We start from the raw sequence: 19,721 nt of genomic DNA on the forward strand, positions 1-19,721 counted from the left end.
TAACAGTTTATCTAAGTCGAGAGTGCTCAAGATGTTTGTTAATTAGGGTCGATAAAGTCCAAGAAACAGTTATCAAGAAGTTGATATAATTTCAGAACACATTTCTTGTTCCCTTTGCATAAACTTGGTAACCTGCTTGTAACACCTCCTTGATGCATTATTATTAATTGCGTTTTATTTAGCGCAAACAACCCGGAGGCCTCGTTGCGCTATATTGTCTGACCAAGTGGGCTGAGAAGGCCAAGTTAGATGAAGAGAAGAGTTTTCAGATCTTTCCGGAATTTCAGCAGGTTAGATTCGCTGCGAAGGGTATTAGGCAAGGAATTCCAGGCCTTGGCGGCGTTCCAGGAGAAGGATCGCCCGCCCCATCTAGCACGTTTGATTTTGTTTATTGTGGCCAGGAAAGCTGTACTAGATCTCAGGGATCTATGGGGGAGATTGGGGGTCGCCAAAGAACCAATCATAGATGGAGCGGTCCTCCACATGGCCTTGTGCATAATGCACATAGATTTGAACAGTACTCTGGCCTTAATGGGGAGCCAGTGAAGTTTCTTCAAGGCCGCTGTGCCTGATTCTCGCCGGTTAAGGCCTAGCAAGAGGCGGGCTGCCGCATTTTGGGTAATCTGGAGCTTCCTTATAGTAGAGACAGCAGCCCCCAGGTATAGGGAATTCCCATAGTCTAGGCGAGATAAAATAATGGCTTGCACCATTATTCTGCGAGCTTGGGAGGGAAGGAGTGGCAACACTTTCCTAAGCATGCGCATAAGGCCGAAGCAGGTGGCGGACAAAATGGTTGCTTGTTGTGTAAAATTTAAATTTGTGTCCAGCCACATGCCCAGGCTCTTTATTTGGGTTCTAGGTTGGGGCGGGTATCCCATGCATGGGGGCCAGTCTGACAAAGGGCTAGCAATAGTTGAATTGCCCAGAATCATAAGCTCCGTTTTCTCACCGTTAAGCTTCAGGTGCGAAGAGGTCATCCACTGATTGATTGCTACCAGATATTTACTGAGGTTAGGGGGGGGAGGTATTGGACTGGTTCATTGATACAACCAATTGCGTGTCGTCGGCATAGGTCACTATGTCTAGACCGAACGAATGCACAATGTCAGCAAGAGGTTGCATATAAACATTAAAAAGGGTAGGGCTCAAAGAGGAGCCCTGGGGTACACCTCCATCAAGGGGCCAGATTTTTGAGTGGGTGTTGCCCTCTACTACCTCAAAGGAACGATTCTCCAGAAAGGACTGAAGCCAGTGTATGGCCTTCCCTGAGATTCCTATTTGGCGTAGGCGGTGAAGAAGAATGCTGGTGTTAACAGTGTCGAAGGCGGCACTAAGATCAAGCAACATAATTGCTATAGGGCCGCCTTGGTCCATCTGTTTCCTTGCCACCTCAGTCACCGTCAGAAGAGCAGCTTCAGTTCCTAACTTGGGCCGGAAACCTGCCTGGGAGTCGTGAAGCAAACGTTGTTTTCCAAAAATTGTGTGATGGAGGCGTTGATATGTTTCTCCAACAATTTACTAACCCAGGGGAGGAGTGAAATCGGACGATAATTAGCCATGTTGTCTGGGTCCAAGGTGTTTTTTTTAGTAGTGCTCTAACTTGGGCGCATTTCCACGCCAAAGGGACTAGACCTGTAGTGATGGAGGAGTTTAAAATATTGAGGATGACAGGCCTAATAGTGTCTATAATCTTAGTTAGATGACAGGGGGGGGCGGGATCAATAGGTGACCCAGATTTAACTTTCCGCATGAGGATATCAAGTGAGTCCTCATTAAGCAGAGGGAACTCATCCAATGTATGGGGCATAGTTTGTGGTGGGATAGTTCCATTATCATAAGCCACCGTAGGTGGATCAAATGCAGAAGAAATGTTCTGTATTTTCTTATGAAAATATTCCGCCTGATTGTCACAACGTGTCTGAGCTTTGCTAGGATCAAGGGGAATGGACGGGGTATCAATAAGGAATTTTGCAATTTTAAAAATTTCTCTAGGAGAATTAGAGGCAGTGGTAATTTTGTCTTCGAAGTAAGAGGCTTTTGTACATCTAATTTCCGCTTTATATTTTTTGATTGTTTCCTGATGGTTGATTTTATCTAGATTGTTGCGGGAAACCCTCCATGTTCTTTCCAATTTCCTACAAACTCTTTTCAACTCTTTGAGTTGAGGGGTATACCATGGTGAGTCCCTTGATTTAGTCTTTTCTCTAAGGTCTTTCAAGGGTGCGACAGAATCAAAGGCTGTGTGCAGCCAATTGGTGTAATTATCATAAAGAGACGTAGGGTCAGCTTCAACTTGGGGGGGAGCAGGGGACAGTGATTTAGTCCACCGGTCAATGGAGAGTTTTGTCCATTCTCTCCCCTGCAAAATAGTGCGAGGGAGGGTCGGGCCGAAGTGACTGGCATCCACTGAATGGGGATCAAATAATGATTTGTCCAAGCGAGGGGCAGAGGAGTCCCTACCTCGAGTCTTTGGTCATTGCTGAATACCCAATCTAAAAGGTGACCTTTTTCATGAGTGGGTTTAAAACCCTTCTGTGTGATTTGGAGGGCCGCCAGATTGTCTACCAGAGATCTGGCCACCGAATTGCTTGGGTCATCCAGATGGATGTTGATATCTCCTAATAGGGAGAAATGAGATCGTATGACCACTAGTTCTGCTACTTTAGAGTGGAGTGAGTCAAGGAACTCTCCCATTTGGTTAGGAGGACGATAAATAAGGATACCAGAGAAGGTGGCGGTGGGTGCAAAGTCTAGAGCAAAATGCATGCTCTCACAATTGGATATTGTGATCGGGCTAGTCCTACAATGGTAGTGATTTTTAAAAAGAATGCCTAAGCCTCCACCTCTACCCTGTGGTCTGTCCATCCTGTGAAGTACATATCCAAGTTGCATAAGGGCAGTGATGTCCGGGTCAGATGCGTCTTTAAGCCAGGTCTCTGTCAAAAATATAGCATCAGGACTGGTTTCTTCTAAAAGAAGTGACATTTGATGCATAACTTATCCTACCTAGAAACTCAATGTTGTGGGAACCTTGCCTAATTTGGAGCCTCAACAGCCAAATAAAAATCTAGACTTACACCTGGGAAGACTGTTTTTTGAAGGTAAAGTGAAAGAATATTCTATGGTCTACTCTTAAGCAATTTCTCCCATTTAGAAGGCTGTAGACACAGCAGGTAATAATGCAGATAAAGAAAGCTTGTGTTGTGTACACCCACCACTTGCTTCTCTTCATAGTGAACATAAACTGCAGCAAGGTGTTTTGTGAAGGTCTATTGTGGGTGGCTAAATTGGTGCCTGCTGTCCCAGAACACCCTCTATTGCTTAAGACATTACCACACATGGTCAATAACCATACTCTACTTCAACCTCTCAAACAAGCCGTCTGCTATGCCAACACATTGCTGAAGTGAAATGGCATATCAATTAGTCTGTTTTGCACATCACTAAAATAAAATTGTAAAGCATATAGAAGGAAGGCACCCAAGCCCACGGGACGCTATACTGCATCCAGTGTGGCCAGCTAAGTAAGCAATCCATGTTTTGTAGTATGCTTTATATGCTAAATAGGCTTGGGGAAGTGACCTATTTAGTCGTGAAGGCTAAATATCATTGATACTGCCATCTCCCAGAAGGTTTGTAAATATCTAAGCCTCGGGGTAAGATTTATTAAGGCATCCAGAAACTTGAGCTGTCTCACTAGAAAGACTTATTGTAAAGAAGCTGAGCTTTTGCTTCACCAACAAAGTGTGGACTACAAGGCTTACAGAAGTCAGGCGAGAACTCAGGAAGTGTCCCAAAGGTACAGCGTGCCTCTATTTTTTTACACTTCCCTTCTCACCACTGGCAGGTAAAACATTATTCTGAATGTTTTCCCCAGGGGTTGGATCATATCCAGCAAGATTAACAGGAAGGACTTGTTCTAAGACATGCTGAGTATTGTTAATTTATGTTTAAAAATGTGTTTTTGTTTCAGTAGTATAAAGTGGCATCTCTGCTTTTCTGCTGCTTTTTGTTATGACTAACAAAACAAGCACCCTCTGAATATTTAAGATATTGGTACTTTTCAGTCCCAAATCTGTATTTTCAGCTGGTTAAAAGTTATACGCTTCCATAGCATTACCCTCCTCTTGATCAAAAAAAAAAAAAAAAAAAAAAAAAGAGTACATCAGATCTGAAAACCTTAAAAATCCCAGAAACCTTGTTGATGAGTGGCATCTCTTGTTCTGCCAAGCAGTCTTTCTGGCAGAATATGAAGTCAATTCTGTTGCCAATTTGATTGGTAATATAGAATCAAAGTTGCGAGGCTCTGGTTAAAGGGCTGGAAAATCTGTTTGCGGCACCTAGTTGACTAACGAGGTATCTTGGAAGCTATTCTTACGCTAAACCCTGTGACTAGACACATACCTGCATCTAGATAATCTTTAAAATTTGGACAGTTTCAGTGTAGCACTCAAGTGTTTCTCACAGTACATTAGTCTATGCTTTTTTACAGTGATTCAGATGCAAGGGAGAAGAGCTGTGTTTTTTTGTAATGTTTTTGGCTTTTCAGATTTTAAATGGAAGCTCTTATGAGGCGACAACTTTGACTTGGAAGATTCGCTGTGCAAGACTCTTACAAATGGCATTAGAGTATATTAGAGCATTGAGGTAATTAATTCCTTCACGCTTGGTGCCAGAACACCACATGCACTCAGTGTGGTTCTTCTTATTAAGTAGTGTGTCTCATTTGTTGATCAGTGTATGTATTTTCCTATGTCTTGCAGTACTCCAAGATAAGACTAAGGCTGCTCGACCACACTATCCCCAAGAAGAGCACCTCGGGAATTGCTAGACTAAGCCCCTGTCCACTTATAAGGGGAACCTATGGACTCTTTACACGATTTATCTAATTTTGATATACCATATAACCACTTCCACGCTGATGACGGAACCGCTCAGTCATCAGCTGCAGTAGCGCTGTGCTGATTACGGTGCGGTTCCGTCATGGCCCGCCCGACGCGCCTGCGCGGCGCTGATTTCGCACCTGCGCTTCGCGTTGTATTGAGCGGGCGGGGCCATGACGGAACCGCTCCGTCATGAGCACAGCTCAACCGAGGCTGGTGACGGAGCGGTTCCATCACCAGCATGGGTGTGCCGCGCGCCCCCGCCCCCTTAGCACTGCGGCAGAATAGCCGCAGCAGCGAAGGTGTTAAAGAGCCAGTTCCGACAATAGTGTTTGGTAAACATGTGCAAAGATGTCCAGGACAGGTACTCTGCAGTCTTAGCTCTGGTAGAATGAGCACACAAACTCGGAGGGCTGCTTCTTGACCACTGCATAGAAGATCTTCATGCAGAACACTATCCATCTTGGGTGAACGTGCGCTTTACAAATACACATGTTATGTTATGGTCCATTTCTGCAGGCTCTTCCCTTTTTAAAATTTTTTTTTACAGCTCTTACGTACCCCACGAAGAGTTGATCGTCCAGCTGGAACTCTTTTGTGCGGTCAAGGTAGAGTCCAAACAGGGGAGCTTCTTCTCCTCTTTGGAGAGGTTAGGCAGGGTGATGTTCTCGCCTACCTGGAAGGGAGTCACAATGTTTGGAAGTAAGGAGACCATGTCCAGAGGACCAGCTTGTCTGGGTGGAGGGTGTGTTGAGAGTGCCTGCATTTTGCAGACCCTCTTGACCGATGTTCGAGCCACTAGAAACGCAATTTTGATGCTCAATAGCATAAGAGGGCGATTGTGCAGAGGCTCAAAGGGAGCACACATGAAGGTGAGAACAAGACTCGGATCCCACTGGGGCAAGATGAATGGTCTGGGAGAAATATGTGCTGCAAACATTTAAGAAACCTAGCCACTACAGGTGACAAAGGTTGGTCTGGCAACTGCAAAAAGCCTTAAAGATAAAACTGAGCTCAGATAAGAAACCTGCTGGGCTAACAATAGTGCAAAAAGAACCGTGAATAAAGGTGTGGGGTGAAAATCGATGAACCCCAATGGGAAGCATATATAGACTTGGTGGAGGGACACCTGACTGCCAGAAGAAGATCACAGACATCAGGAGGAAGGTTAAAAGCTGTCAACTGTCATGTATAATCTCCACAGAAAGGCGAAGGGTGTGCAGGTTTGAGTGCAGAACCCCCCCTGTCGCTCCGAGAGAAGATACTCTCGAATAAGTGCTAAGTGAGAGGAGTTTGAAAATACCAGCCTCTTTGTTAAAAGAGAAGCAGCAGAAGACAGACTGACAACTGACCTCTGTCTTCGAAGCTCAGAAAATGTGACATGATAAATACAAAATCTAAAGGCATCTTTATTTATTGCCTGGACATTGGCAACCCACAGCTTGGAAATCACTAACCTAAACACGTTTTAAAGAAAATCAGGATTTATGAACCAGAAAACAAACTTGTCTTGATATCGTGGAGCATAGACAAAACATGAATTACCTTCGAAATCTTGGTTGTCTACAAACGGTGCAGGTCCCCATATTCTAACGGTGCCATCATCCGAAGCGCTTGCCATCAAGGATGGGACCTGCGGGTTCCAGCTCACACAATTGACAGTACGAGTATGTCCAGTAAGCTCTGCAATGGGCAGCTCACTACGTTTGTGCCAGATATATACTTTATGGTCTGCAAAGGATCAGGAGAAAGTCCAAGATGACAAAAATTGAAAAAAGTGTGTTTAGCACAGAAGCTCAAATTAGGATTTTAAGCATTGATCAATATAATTACTATGTGTTCATTAAGTGCCTGATGAATGCTTTGTGACCTAGCTTAAGCACGCACGCACACACACTCTTAAAAATCAGTTAAAGTGCAGCTATGGTTACAATTTAAAACAGAAAAAGATTGAAATGCCCAAGTTATGGTTAGCAACACAGCAGCCATGCAAACCATAACTCGCACAACAAATGCAGAGCTCATATGACCCTTAATGCAACAGATGCAATTATAAATGTTGTAAAGATTCTGTTATTTACCCTGGAAGCCTCGGTTCGTTGCATTTAGTGCTGTTGATCACATGCTCAGCATTCCTCCTGCCATCTACTTTTGGGCTCTGACAATTGCAAGCTGTATTTCTTATAAGTTGTTTAGCCAACAGGAGGTAGTAGGAATGGAGTAGTGAATAAGAAAAGAACTGTATTCATAAGTGTAGAAAGAGAATAATATTAAAGTGAAGATATCTGTAACACTGGCTTCCAAGGACAAAGATGACCCATGTGATTCTACAGCACTACATGCAATGAACAGATGCCTACAGGGTAAGAAACCTAATCCATTTGTAGCATGTGCAGCTGTAGATATACATGCTCTGCATCGATTGTAAAGCAGTACTCCCCTTTGCGGTGGCTAGCCAATGGATGGTGCAGAGGCCAGAAACCGGGTTTTGACCAACTCTGGCTTGCTGCCTTACAAGGATGTCCACACAATGTTGAGTTGACCATGTGGCAGCTTTACAAATAGCTGCTATGGGTAGGTTCCCCATAAAAGCCATATTGGTGCCCTGTTTGCTGGTGGAGTGTGGCCTGGGGATGGAGTGTAGGGTTTTTATCCTTTGCGCAATACGTTGGAATGTAGGGATTTTAGCCTTTGAGCAATACGTTTGGATGCATTTGACAATACTTTTTAGGAAACAAGGGACCCCTATAGTGACAGCTAGCTATAACATAGGGAATAAACTAGTATAAGAACGTATTATAGCTAGAAGCTGATATCAGTAGAAATTTAGAATATTAGAATATCTCTGAAAGTATCATAAATTGCAATGAGAGAGATAGATTACCCTAAAGTACATAATCAATAAACACATGGAAAATATTTATTAAAACAGTCTATTTATTTTATCTTTTGTAAGCATTATTTATTTGATAGATCAAAGTTTTAATTTTTTATAAAGGATACATAATGATGACTACATAGAATAAATAACACTAATGGACATTTGATATATACAAATACATGATGGTAGACGCAAAGTTGATGCTGAAAGTGCGGCAGATGTCTACAACACGCGTTTCGGCATACACGCCTTCATCAGGTAGCCGTCTATTGCACTAAAAAATATATATAATAATTATATAAATGATATGTTTAGGGCGCTAACATACTCAGATTTTGCAACTAGAGGTATTCAATCATATAAACAATGTTCTATTTGACATAGCATTCATAATTTTCTTCACATGAAAAGGTCGCCAAAATACTACAACCATATTTACAATATTTACACTATACATAGAGAAAGAGAGACAAAAACACCTCACTTGTGAAATACATATATATACACTGAAAAATGTTGTTCTTACATACAGCTATTTACATTACTTTAAAATATCATGTTTCCATTGTACGATAACTAGTTCTGTTAACCACAAGAACATGCTCACATATTTAATCAGCCCTGAGTTAACCATGCATTATCTAAGATTAAATGTTTAGCTAATACACCTCTGAAATCTTGTAACAGCAGGGAGATAAATTCTCTTACCATGTATCTATTTCTAAACATTCAGGATGGTATACTGTTGCATCGAAAGAGTCTACTCGTAATGCTTCATCTGCGGATAATTGAAAACATGTAACTGGTAAATGGTTACACTGAACGTAATTAACCTCATGTTAATCTCGAATATGAGATAACAATTTAGCTAGAAGCCGAGTCAAGTTTAAAGCAGGAAAGTATAATCCGTATTGTATTTAATTTAGACTAAGTTTAGGGCACCTTATGTGTTTCCCCAGTAAATGTAGACGATAAAGATGACTGTAGATTATTTCCTGATATCTTGACTGCCCATTAGTATAGGGTATGATAAAATGGAGGGGAAAAAAACCATACGGCATATCTCAATAGAGTGGGTTGGTATATCAGCAGGTTCCATGAAAATCGAGCGACTTCAGTTATATATTCTAAGATATACCGCATGAACTATTTCGCTGAATAATTATGAGCTATCCAAACACTATGAAATTCTTACACAACTGATTCTATATCTAATTAGTTAAAAATAAAGACTTACTGAGTAAGGCTATTGCTTCTGACAAGACCGTAGAGATAAATTGGGGACAGGAGACCAAAAATGTTCTGTGATATTAAGCCGCTGGTAGTAAAAACTCCAATACGAGGGCGGTCTCCGATATAAACCTGTCCTAAAATTTCTACCAGCGGCTTAATATCATAGAACATTTTTGGTCTCCTGTTCCCAATTTATCTCTACGGTCTTGTCAGAAGCAATAACCTTACTCAGTAAGTCTTTACTTTTAACTAATTAGATATAGAATCAGTTGTGTAAGAATTTGATAGTGTTTGGATAGCTCATAATTATTCAGCGAAATAGTTCATGCGGTATATCTTAGAATATATAACTGAAGTCGCTCGATTTTCAGGAACCTGCTGATATACCAACCCACTCTATTGAGATATGCCATATGGTTTTTCCCCCTCTATTTTATCATACCCTATACTAATGGGCAGTCAAGATATCAGGAAGTAATCTACAGTCATCTTTATCGTCTACATTTACTGGGAAACACATAAGGTGCCCCTAAACTAAGTCTAAATTAAATACAATACGGATTATACTTTCCGGTTATAAACTTGACTCAGCTTCTAGCTAAATTGTTCTCATATTAGAGATTAACATGAGGTTAATTACCTTCAGTGTAACCATTTACCCGTTACATGTTTTCAATTATCCGCAGATCAAGCATTACGAGTAGAGACTCTTTCGATGCAACAGTATACCATCCTGAATGTTTAGAAATAGATACATGGTAAGAGAATTTATCTCCCTGCTGATACAAGATTTCAGAGGTGTATTAGCTAAACATTTAATCTTAGATAATGCATGGTTAACTCAGGGCTGATTAAATATGTGAGCATGTTCTTGTGGTTAACAGAACTAGTTATCGTACAATGGAAACATGATATTTTAAAGTAATGTAAATAGCTGTATGTAAGAACAAACTTTTTCAGTGTATATATATATATATATATATGTGTTTCACAAGTGAGGTGTTTTTATGTCTCTTTCTCTATGTATAGTGTAAATATTGTAAATATGGTGTTGTATTTGGCGACCTTTTCATGTGAAGACAATTATGAATGCTATGTTAAATAGAACATTTATACGATTGAATACCTCTAGTTGCAAAATCTGAGTATGTTAGTGCCCTAAACATATTATTTATATAATTATTATATATATTTTTTAGTGCAATAGACGGCTACCTGATGAAGGCGTGTATGCCGAAACGCGCGTTGTAGACATCTGCCGCACTGCCAGCATCAACTTTGCATCTACCATCATGTATTTGTATATATCAATGTCCATTAGTGTTATTTATTCTATGTAGTCATCATTATGTATCCTTTATAAAAAATTGAAACTTTGATCTATCAAATAAATTATGCTTACAAAAGATAAAATAAATAAATAGACTGTTTTGATAAATATTTTCCATGTGTTTATTGATTATGTACTTTAGGGTAATCTATCTCTCTCATTGCAATTTATGATACTTTCAGAGGTATTCTAATATTCTAAATTTCTACTGATATCAGCTTCTAGCTATAATACTTTCTTATACTACTGCATTTGACAATACACCTGATGATCCCTGCCTTAGAAATGGCATGACCTTTATAAGGCTGAGAAAAAGCTACAAACACTTAGCATTTTAGAGAGAGATTTGGTCCAATCTATAAAGAACTTAAGAGCATGATGATCATTAGGTGTGTAGAGTGTTCTTTCGGCTATCAAGTCAGGTTATGCAAAAAGACTGGGAGCCTAGTTGTCCGATTAAGGTGAAATGGGGAGACCACCTTAGGTAGGAATTGAGGATTGGTTCTAAGAACCACTCGGGCACAGTGATCCTGGGAACAATTTTCCTGCAATGTGAGGGCCTGCAGTTGTGATGGCTGCGAGAAAAGCAACTTCCATGAAAGAAACTACAGAGGGCATGAATGCAGTGGCTGGAAAGGGGGTCTCATACATCTGGTATGGACAACATTGAGATTCCAGACTGGGGATGAAAGTAGCCTAGTTGGAATACCATATGTTTAAGGACCTCCATAAACACATTAACTACAGTGATTTTGAAAAGGGAAGAGTGTTCCATGTTGTGCATATAAGCAGCAATGGTGGATAAGGTTATCCTAATTGGCAACCTCAACTTTTGTATTTGTTGAATGTAACAAATAATGTCTTGTACAGTAGGGGCAAGAGGGTCTGTTTTGGAGAATAGTGGACAACCCGCTTCTAATTAGCTGCTGGTGTGTGTAGTGGGCCTACGAGCTTCTTTGAGTATATCCATGCACTTCTGCGCTAAACCAAGTTAACCAAACTCTAGGACCTCAGGAGCCAAATACCCAGATTGAGGTGTCTGGGTATCTGACTTTGCAGTGGTTTGTGTGGTAAGGTCCAGCCTGTAGAGGAGCATCTCATGAGAGGCAATTTAAGTTTTGAGAAGGTTTGGGAACCATGGTTGTTTGGTCCAAATTTGAGCTACCAGATGAAAGTGAGGGATGTTTGCCCAAGTTTCCTGACCACATTCAGTATCAGTGTGAGAGGAGGAAAAGCTTAGGCAAAGATCCCTGATCAATTCATCCACAACACAATCTCTAGGAACTGGGTGAGTGGATATCTGGAGGCGAAGTTTGGGAATTTTGCACTTTCGTGTATGGCAGAAAGGTCTGTCTACGGTGTTCCACCTCTGAAAGTAAAAGACCAGGACTTGGAGGTAAAGAAAATAAGTTACTTACCTGTAACTGTAGTTCTACAGTGTGATAACGTGCCCTCTTTGTACATGGTTGCCCCCACTTTTTGCTGAATTGCTGATGTGCTTTGACTGAGTGTGCCCAGGACTCCTGCTAACCAGGTACCCAGGACCTATGTTCTTTCCCTAAAACTGGACTGAAGCCTAAACCCAATTGGCACTGTGACCAGGGAAGGCCTCTAAGAGCTGCAGCACTTATTGTGCCACCCTTAGAGGGCCTGTACCTTCACACTCCCACACTGCCTTTGCATGCTGTGTGTTTTGGTGCAGAACAAAGTGAAGAGTTGACATGGCACACACCCCTGTGTGCCATGTCTACAAACCACTGCCCTGGCATAGATCAGTCACCCCCCTCTAGCTGGGTGCACTATACCAGTGGTGAGGATACAGGTGAATGAGCCCTGTACCCCTACAGTGTCTAAGTCAATTCTGAGACATTGTAAATGCAGTGCTGCTATTAAGAGTATAAGGTGCTGAGAGTTTGCCATTACAAACTCAACAGCACCATGATGGCTACACTGAAAACTGAGAAGTTCGGTATCAAACTTCTCAGCACATTAAACCCACACTTTTGCCAGTGTGGGATTTAATAGAAAATGCACACAGAGAGGCCCCCAGAAAACTAATCTACCACTAGTGTCCTGGCTGAGTGGCTGCTTTCAGCTGCCACCACCAGCCATGTTTCTGGACCCCTGGGTCGAGAGCCTACTGCTCTCGGGAGCCTGAGACAATGCACATCCTGGGACGAGGTGCAAAGCCTCCTCCCCCGGGATGGGCAGGGTCCATGAAGGGGAATCGTCAAAGGCTTGCCGCCTTGGTGAGCTTCCCCAGGCCACTTGCTGCTTTCAGCAACTGGTCCCCACTGGTTCTGACCCCCACTTTGGGCGGGAGAACCAGTGGGAAAACCAAGTGAGGAAGAGAGGTGTGCCCACCTCTGCCAATTCCACCCCTCAGGCAGTGCAACCATAAGTAATCCCAAGAGTAGGATATGGTAGTGTCACCCTTTTGGGCCTTCCAGATAAACGACGGCCCCTCTAAGAGCCACAATCAACACATGGGGTAGACTAATCACAGACTCCAAAAGAAACTGTCATTTCTCCCGGACCGTAGAGCTCTCAACTGGTTACCCTCCGAGGCGAAAATCGCATGTATGACGCACAAGGTCCTACACCACAATGCCCCATTATCTATCAATCAATCAATCAATCATAACACTTGTATAGCGCGCTACTCACCCGGGAGGGTCTCAAGGCGCTTGGGGGAAGGGGTCCGCTACTGTTCGAACAGCCAGGTCTTGAGTTGTCTTCTGAAGGCGAGATGGTCCTGGGTCAGTCGAAGGTGGATGGGGAGGGAGTTCCATGTTTTGGCCGCCAGGTAGGAGAAGGATCTTCCTCCGGGGGTGGCTCTCCGGATGCGTGGAACGGCGGCGAAGGCGTGGCTGGTCGATCGTAGCTGGCGGGTGGGTGTGTAGAAGGTCAGGCGGTCGTTGAGGTACTTGGGGCCCAGGTCGTGGAGAGACTTGTGTGCGTGGGTGAGGAGCCTGAACGTGATCCTCTTGTTGACGGGGAGCCAGTGCAGGTCCCTCAGGTGGCTGGAGATGTGGCAGCGTCGGGGGATGTCCAGGATGAGTCGGGCGGATGCGTTCTGGATGCGTTGGAGTCTTCTCTGTAGCTTGGCTGTGGTTCCGGCGTAGAGGGTTATCTAACACAAAAACTGACACTCATGTGGTAACAGATCCACCAGGAGCAAATCTTCTTCTAAAACCGCAAAGATTTGCCAAGACAAAAACATAACCGATCCTTCTCAGGAATGGCCCCCAGAATCTGGAATACCTTACTTCCAGAAACAAGACAGAACCCCTCTACTGCCTCTTTCAAAAAAAGAAGTAAAATCGATTCTCATGTCTAAGTTTATGTAAACTATTTTTATATCCGTTTTTTTAATTGCTACCTTGTATTGGACCTCCCTCAACAAGAATTGAACTATATCCTCAGGGAGAATATGTTTCTAAAAACTATGCATACAACCTTGTAATGTATATGTCTATCTATTGTTAGCTATTTCTGAGTACTAGACTCAATCATTTTTTTCTACTATATTTTTATCTGCTCCTTATATCTTGTAAAGCGCTCTGATACCCGCAAAATTGTTGTTCGCGCTCTATAAAACTCTCAAAATAAAATAAATATGGCACTAGGCCATGAATTTAATAGCCTATGTATGCCATTTAAAAAAAAAAAAGAAACAAACTTAGATACCACCCAATCAGGTAACTGCACCCTCTAGAACCTTCACTACAGAAAGGTTAGTTCCCTCAGATTTTCGAGCACAAGTGGGAACAAATATTATTATTATTTTTTTTAATTGAATTTGAGCAATAACAAATCACGTGTATAAACAAGAGATAATTGGCATATTTCATCATGCATAACAGTACTCTTATGTAATAAATTTAGTGCAATCAGGGTGTAACTTGCCATCTTCGTTTTGTCCGTTGCAGTTCCAGTGCTACTGTTGGGGAAACACTGAAATCCCCTTGATAGGCATTCCATTTGCCCCATTTTTGGGGGCACCCTCTTACTTTAAACACCTCTTTTTAGGCAATCATACACTTATCCAGTTCCCGGAGCGAGGGACTATCTGCCACCCCCCACTTCCTCGTTATCTCCTTCTAAACCAATGTGCAGCCCAGCGTCATAAATTGTTCAGTTTCCGTCAGGTCTGTAGGCCCCCATATATTGAGGAGGCCCAGCCGAGGTGTAGTCTCACTCCAATGCTTCTAGCATACTCTCCGTGGCCCCTTCCCAGAGAGGTCTCACTCCTGGGCAGTCCCATATCATATGATAGAAAGAGGTGTCTTGTTGAAACCCTCTGAGGCATGTTGCACTGGCTCTGGAGCCTATCCTTGCCAGGGTTGTTCCAGTGAGGTATGATCTGTGTATGATTTTTAGTTGGATAAGTTTGTACCGTAATGTTATGGTGGCCTCGCGAGGGAACATCAGTGCCGCCTGCCAGTCATTGTCATCTATCTGACCTATGTCCAGTTGCCACCTCTCGGAATTTGTGGAAGGTGTCTGGTAGGTTATTAGAGGTTTTTTTAATGTGAGTGATATGGATTTAGTGAGCAGTGGGCCATCAAGAAGCCTATCTCCCAGAGGGGACGAGTCTGGTATATCTGTCAGGTCTGGGATAGCTGTAGTGAGGGCATGCATAATCCTAGACGGGAGTTCGCCAGGTGCCATATCACAGTCTGGGCAGTGGGGCCAATGTAACAACCCTTTCGAGTCTTCGAGTATAATACCTCCAGGTATCCTGCCCTTCCCATCTGATATCTATCTAACATGCACGCCGGATCCACCGGGAATCTGTAAATCAGTGGTTCACCACCACCTGTTGTGTTGCCCAATAGTAGAGGCGGAGATCGGAGGGCCACTCCCCCACCATACCACCCTTTAGTCAGCTTGTGCATGGCTATTCGAGGAGATCCACCATCCCATAGTAATGTTCGTATTTCGCGCTCTACTCCTGCAAAATATGAGTCCGGAACCCTGTGGGGGCAGTTTTGAATGATGTATAGGAACCAGGGCATGGCCAGCATCTTAAAAAGGGCTGCTCGCCCCACCAGGTACTCTGCTTAATTCAGAGACTCTGTCCATCACCACCCCTTGTTGTAAACTCTGAAACTGGGATTGTGCAATGAGCTAAAAAACGGTGTTGGATCTAGCCCTGATCTCTCGACTGGGTGAGAGTACTCTGCTTAATTCAGAGACTCTGTCCATCACCACCCCTTGTTGTAAATAATTTCGCCCCACCAGGGACAGCAGCAGGGAGCGCCAGTGTTTAACGTCTGCCTGTAGCCTGGTCAGAGGAGCCACTATATTTCGGTCGCAAAAAATTTGGGGGTCCGGAGTCACAAATATCCCCAAGTATCGGAAGCCTTCCGTGGTGATCTCCACTGTACAGACCAACGGCAGCCAGGGGGCTTGCCCTTAAGGAGGAATAGCACTGATTTGCTCCAATTGATTACATATCCTGAGTATTTCCCGAAGTTTGTGAATATATTCAATACCCCATGAAGGGATTTATAGGGGGATGCCAGGTAGAGTAATATATCATCTGCATATCATGATATTCTATCATCATGTCCCTCTGCCCATTTCAAATCCCTCACCAAGGTATCTCGACTAACCCACGCCGTGAGCAGCTCCAGCATCAGGGTGAATGGTAAGAGGGAGAGAGGGCAACCTTGCCTGGTGCCCTGATTCAGTGGGAAGGGTCTGGATGTGTAGTCATTGACTCAGACATGTCCCCAAAATTTAGGCCCAAATCATATATGCCTCAGGACTTCGAATAAGTTGGGCCATTCAATGGAATCAAACGCCATCAAGGAATCCAGGGAGAGGATGACAGCGTCTTCCTCGAGAAACTCATGGCGCGCCATTACATTATGAAGGCGCCTAATGTTTAATGCTGTATCCCTCCCGGGCATGAAGCCCGACTGGTCTGGGTGGACCAGTGATGAGAGGACTGCTATCAGACGTAGGGCCAGGACTTTAGCTAAGATCTTTGCTTCCACATTTATTAGGGAAATCGGGCGGTAGGAGCCACATGCCTCTGCCGGCTTACCCTGCTTCCTAAGTACCACAATGGATGCTAGTCTCTGGTCTTCCAGTAGGCGACCTTTCTCATAACTTTCTTCGAACATAGCCGTAGATGAGGAGTCACTTGCGTGGCTACCACTTTCAAAAATTCTATGGGGATCCCGTTGGAGGCCATAGCTTTGCCAGATTTAATTTTGCTCATAGCTTGTTGATACTCCACATCTGTTAAGTCACCCTCCAATGCCTCTCGGTCTTTGTCGATAATACTGGTATGTCACTATCTGCGAGAAGTTGTCGGGAGTCCGCTGAGGTGAAGGACGTGGATGAGGTGTAGACCTGTCCTAGGTGGTCCGTGAAGGCATTGGCTATGTCTAATGGGTGTGTGACGTGTGACCCATCGCAAAGAGTCAACTGAGGCACCCATCTCTCCCCTTGCTCCCTTCTCTCCAGCCACGCCAGTAATTTCCCGGCTCTGTCCCCTAGTTCGTATAGTCTAAGTGTGGTGTGCAGGAGTTTGGACTGTATCTTTTCTCTAGCTAATATCTTATATTCTTCTTGCTTAAGCTGTAGGCGGTGTCTAGCATCGTCTGAGGGGGCCATATTGTGTTCATTTTCCAGCCTCTGGAGGTCCCTTTCAACCTTATCTATCTGTTGCTGCCGTTTAGTGTACTCTACCCAAAGAGCCAGGGCCTGCCCTTTTATTACTGCTTTAAATGCCTCCCACACCGTCTGCGCAGAGTCTACGTAACCTACATTTTCTATAAAGTAGTTCTGCGTGTGTTCCACTATATCCTCTTTAATATATGGGATCTTCAGCATCCAGGGGCTGAGAGTCAACGCTTTGCGTGGCTGGCACTCAAAGAGTGTGAATTTCACTGCCACTGGGGAGTGATCCGAAATGCCCCTTGGGAGTGCCTGGGGGTTTTGAAACTGGCTAATGGAGCCCGATTTTGTGAGAAAATAGTCAATTCGGGAGGAACTTCTGTGGACATTGTAATAATAGGTGTACTGTACTCTGTCTGGCTGTATCGCATGCCAAACATCTGTCAGGCCAAGGGCCCCTGCAAATTCGTCCATGTGTGTGTGCGGTGGTGACAATTGTCTGGGTGGAAGCCTATCTCTGCTGTAATCCATCGTCATGTTAAAGTCTCCCCCCATTATTAGTGTGCCCATGGGGAGATCCGCTAGTATCTTCCCTAGATCCGCAAGCGCTTCCCTTCCCATTGCTGGAGGGAGGTACACTGAGACAACATTTAGAATCCTTCCCTGCCACTGCACCTCCGCTACCGCAAACCTGCCCCGCTGGTCTGCCCATGTTCACCTCACCATAAGTGCCACACTCTTTTTGACCAAGATACCTGTCCCTCGAGAACCCGAGGTGAAGTCTGCATGTACGAGCAGTTTATATACCCACCATATGCGTCTCCTGGAGTAACACGTGGTCTGGGGCTTGTCTTTTAAGGTGTTGCTGCACTAACCCTCTCTTTTGTACCCCATGCCGTTTACATTCCATGTCATCACCAACAAGACACATCCTTATTAGTCCCTGTTATTCTCCGTCCCTGGGTTTGAAATTACATCTGCCATTATCTCCGAACATAGCTCTGCACTCATTCCAAGGAAAACCTCCCATCTTCCTTCTCTGCCTACCCTGACCCATGGTGTTCAATCTCCATGATGACCTTCATTACTGTAGTATGACTGTCTTGGGCGATAGTGGCATATGCTCTTAGTTTAGATTTAGCACGTGAACTCCAACTATACAAACCTCCCATCCCCCCGCCCCGTACTTGCCCTTCCTCCCCCCCTGCAAGTGGATTTAAAACTACCCACTTGTCGTGTATTTCTATAGGTTCTGAATCGATCCCCCTATTCCTGACCCTATTCTGGTTAAACTAACTATCAAGTTAACTAACAGTCAGCCCATGAGGCAAGAAAACCCCCATGATGCAGATACCGTTATCTGACGCAGTCACACTACGGCACAGGAACGTGTTATCTGATTAGGTCATAACGCTTGAGATCTAATTAGACAAGCGACATTCCTCCAGCCCCTGATAAGGCATACGACGTTCTCATAACAAATCAAACCTATGACAACCTGGATAATCCGTGCGGCCATTGTTTTGATTTCACAGAGAACTTTAGTAAAGAATGTGCTAACGAGCAAGTCGTATGACATCTTTATTGACGTATCTATGTCCATCCTTACGTCAATCTCGGCACCTTTAAGGTATAAATATTGCCGACCTTGCCCTATGCAAACACACGCGTGGTGACAAGACGGAGCAGCCATACTTGCCGAAGCCGAGAGCAGAAGCAGACCCCGCTGGCAGCAGCCCCGCCTTCCTGACGCGCTGAGAGACGCGCTGCTATCTCAAGCCGAGAGACCCAGCACCGGCGCTTCTGGGCAGCCCTCGCAGGCAGCCTGGAATATCGAGAGCAGAGAAAGAGATACCATTCCTCATCCATCCTAAATTCCAGGTACAGAACTGAATAACCCCTCACAGAGAATTCTTTAGTTATTCACTTGGCAAAAACAAACTTAACTTAAACTGTAACTTTCTATTCCCGCCCACGCATTAGACTTAGGTCAGGTACACGGGGTAGGCGTATTTAGAAACACCAGTTGAGTACGTTTAGTCAAATGTATATGTGTATGTAAATATATTTTAATCATTTTAGACATCATATGGCTCAGAAACCATATCAATGTTTTTACAGTATTATTTTATACTATTGCTTCTAATGTATGCACTTTACTTAACTATAAGTATTGCAATAATATCGATCCATTTCTCTTGTACGAGAAAAGAGACTGATCAATAAATAACACCTTTTTATTGAACACGCCCGTCTCTTCCTTTTCTCTACATTCTGATGAGACTAAGAATGCACGTACTGACTGAGTAAAATAATTGCCTTGTGCTCACACGACTCTCGAGATTGACTCTTGATTAGGGGAGAGCAAAGTTGTCATGTTCTATGGTTGTCAGAAACTAAATCCCTTCTTGTCTAATCAGGGAAGTTAATCCTTCCTTGAACATTCGAGAAAGTTTCTAGCGAACTCTGAGCTTAGCTGGCAAACCCAAAAATTAAGTCTAGTATCGACAGTAGTAGACCTAGTTAACGTCTGGCCTAGGCCTTTACTGCTGTAGGTACTATTCCAATGCGCAGAGCCTATTGGGAAAATAGGAGCTACACTACATGGCGCCCAACGCGTTTGGAAAGGGCGATAAAACTAACGTAAGACATTTAGAGTAACTCAGTCGTGCTTTCTCACTCAGACCCCTTTTCCCAAATACTCCAAAGACGTCTGGAGTGGGTGAAAGGTTATATCCTCCAAAACCTCGCAGGAGGG

General features: G+C 43.7%; 1 protein-coding gene across 3 annotated transcripts in view; it reads right to left on the reverse strand.

Moving 5' to 3' along the window:
• Window positions 1-19,721, reverse strand: part of WDR26 (WD repeat domain 26) — a 716,351-nt gene that overhangs the window by 21,561 nt on the left and 675,069 nt on the right. For all 3 annotated transcript variants that reach the window (XM_078649852.1, XM_078649853.1, XM_078649851.1), the window contains one exon: window positions 6,429-6,614. In XM_078649852.1, the coding sequence (XP_078505978.1) occupies window positions 6,429-6,614 (186 nt within the window). The remainder of the gene's footprint in view (window positions 1-6,428; window positions 6,615-19,721) is intronic.

This window comes from Lissotriton helveticus, chromosome 6, assembly GCF_964261635.1.
Source record: "Lissotriton helveticus chromosome 6, aLisHel1.1, whole genome shotgun sequence".
Classification (NCBI taxonomy): domain Eukaryota; kingdom Metazoa; phylum Chordata; class Amphibia; order Caudata; family Salamandridae; genus Lissotriton; species Lissotriton helveticus.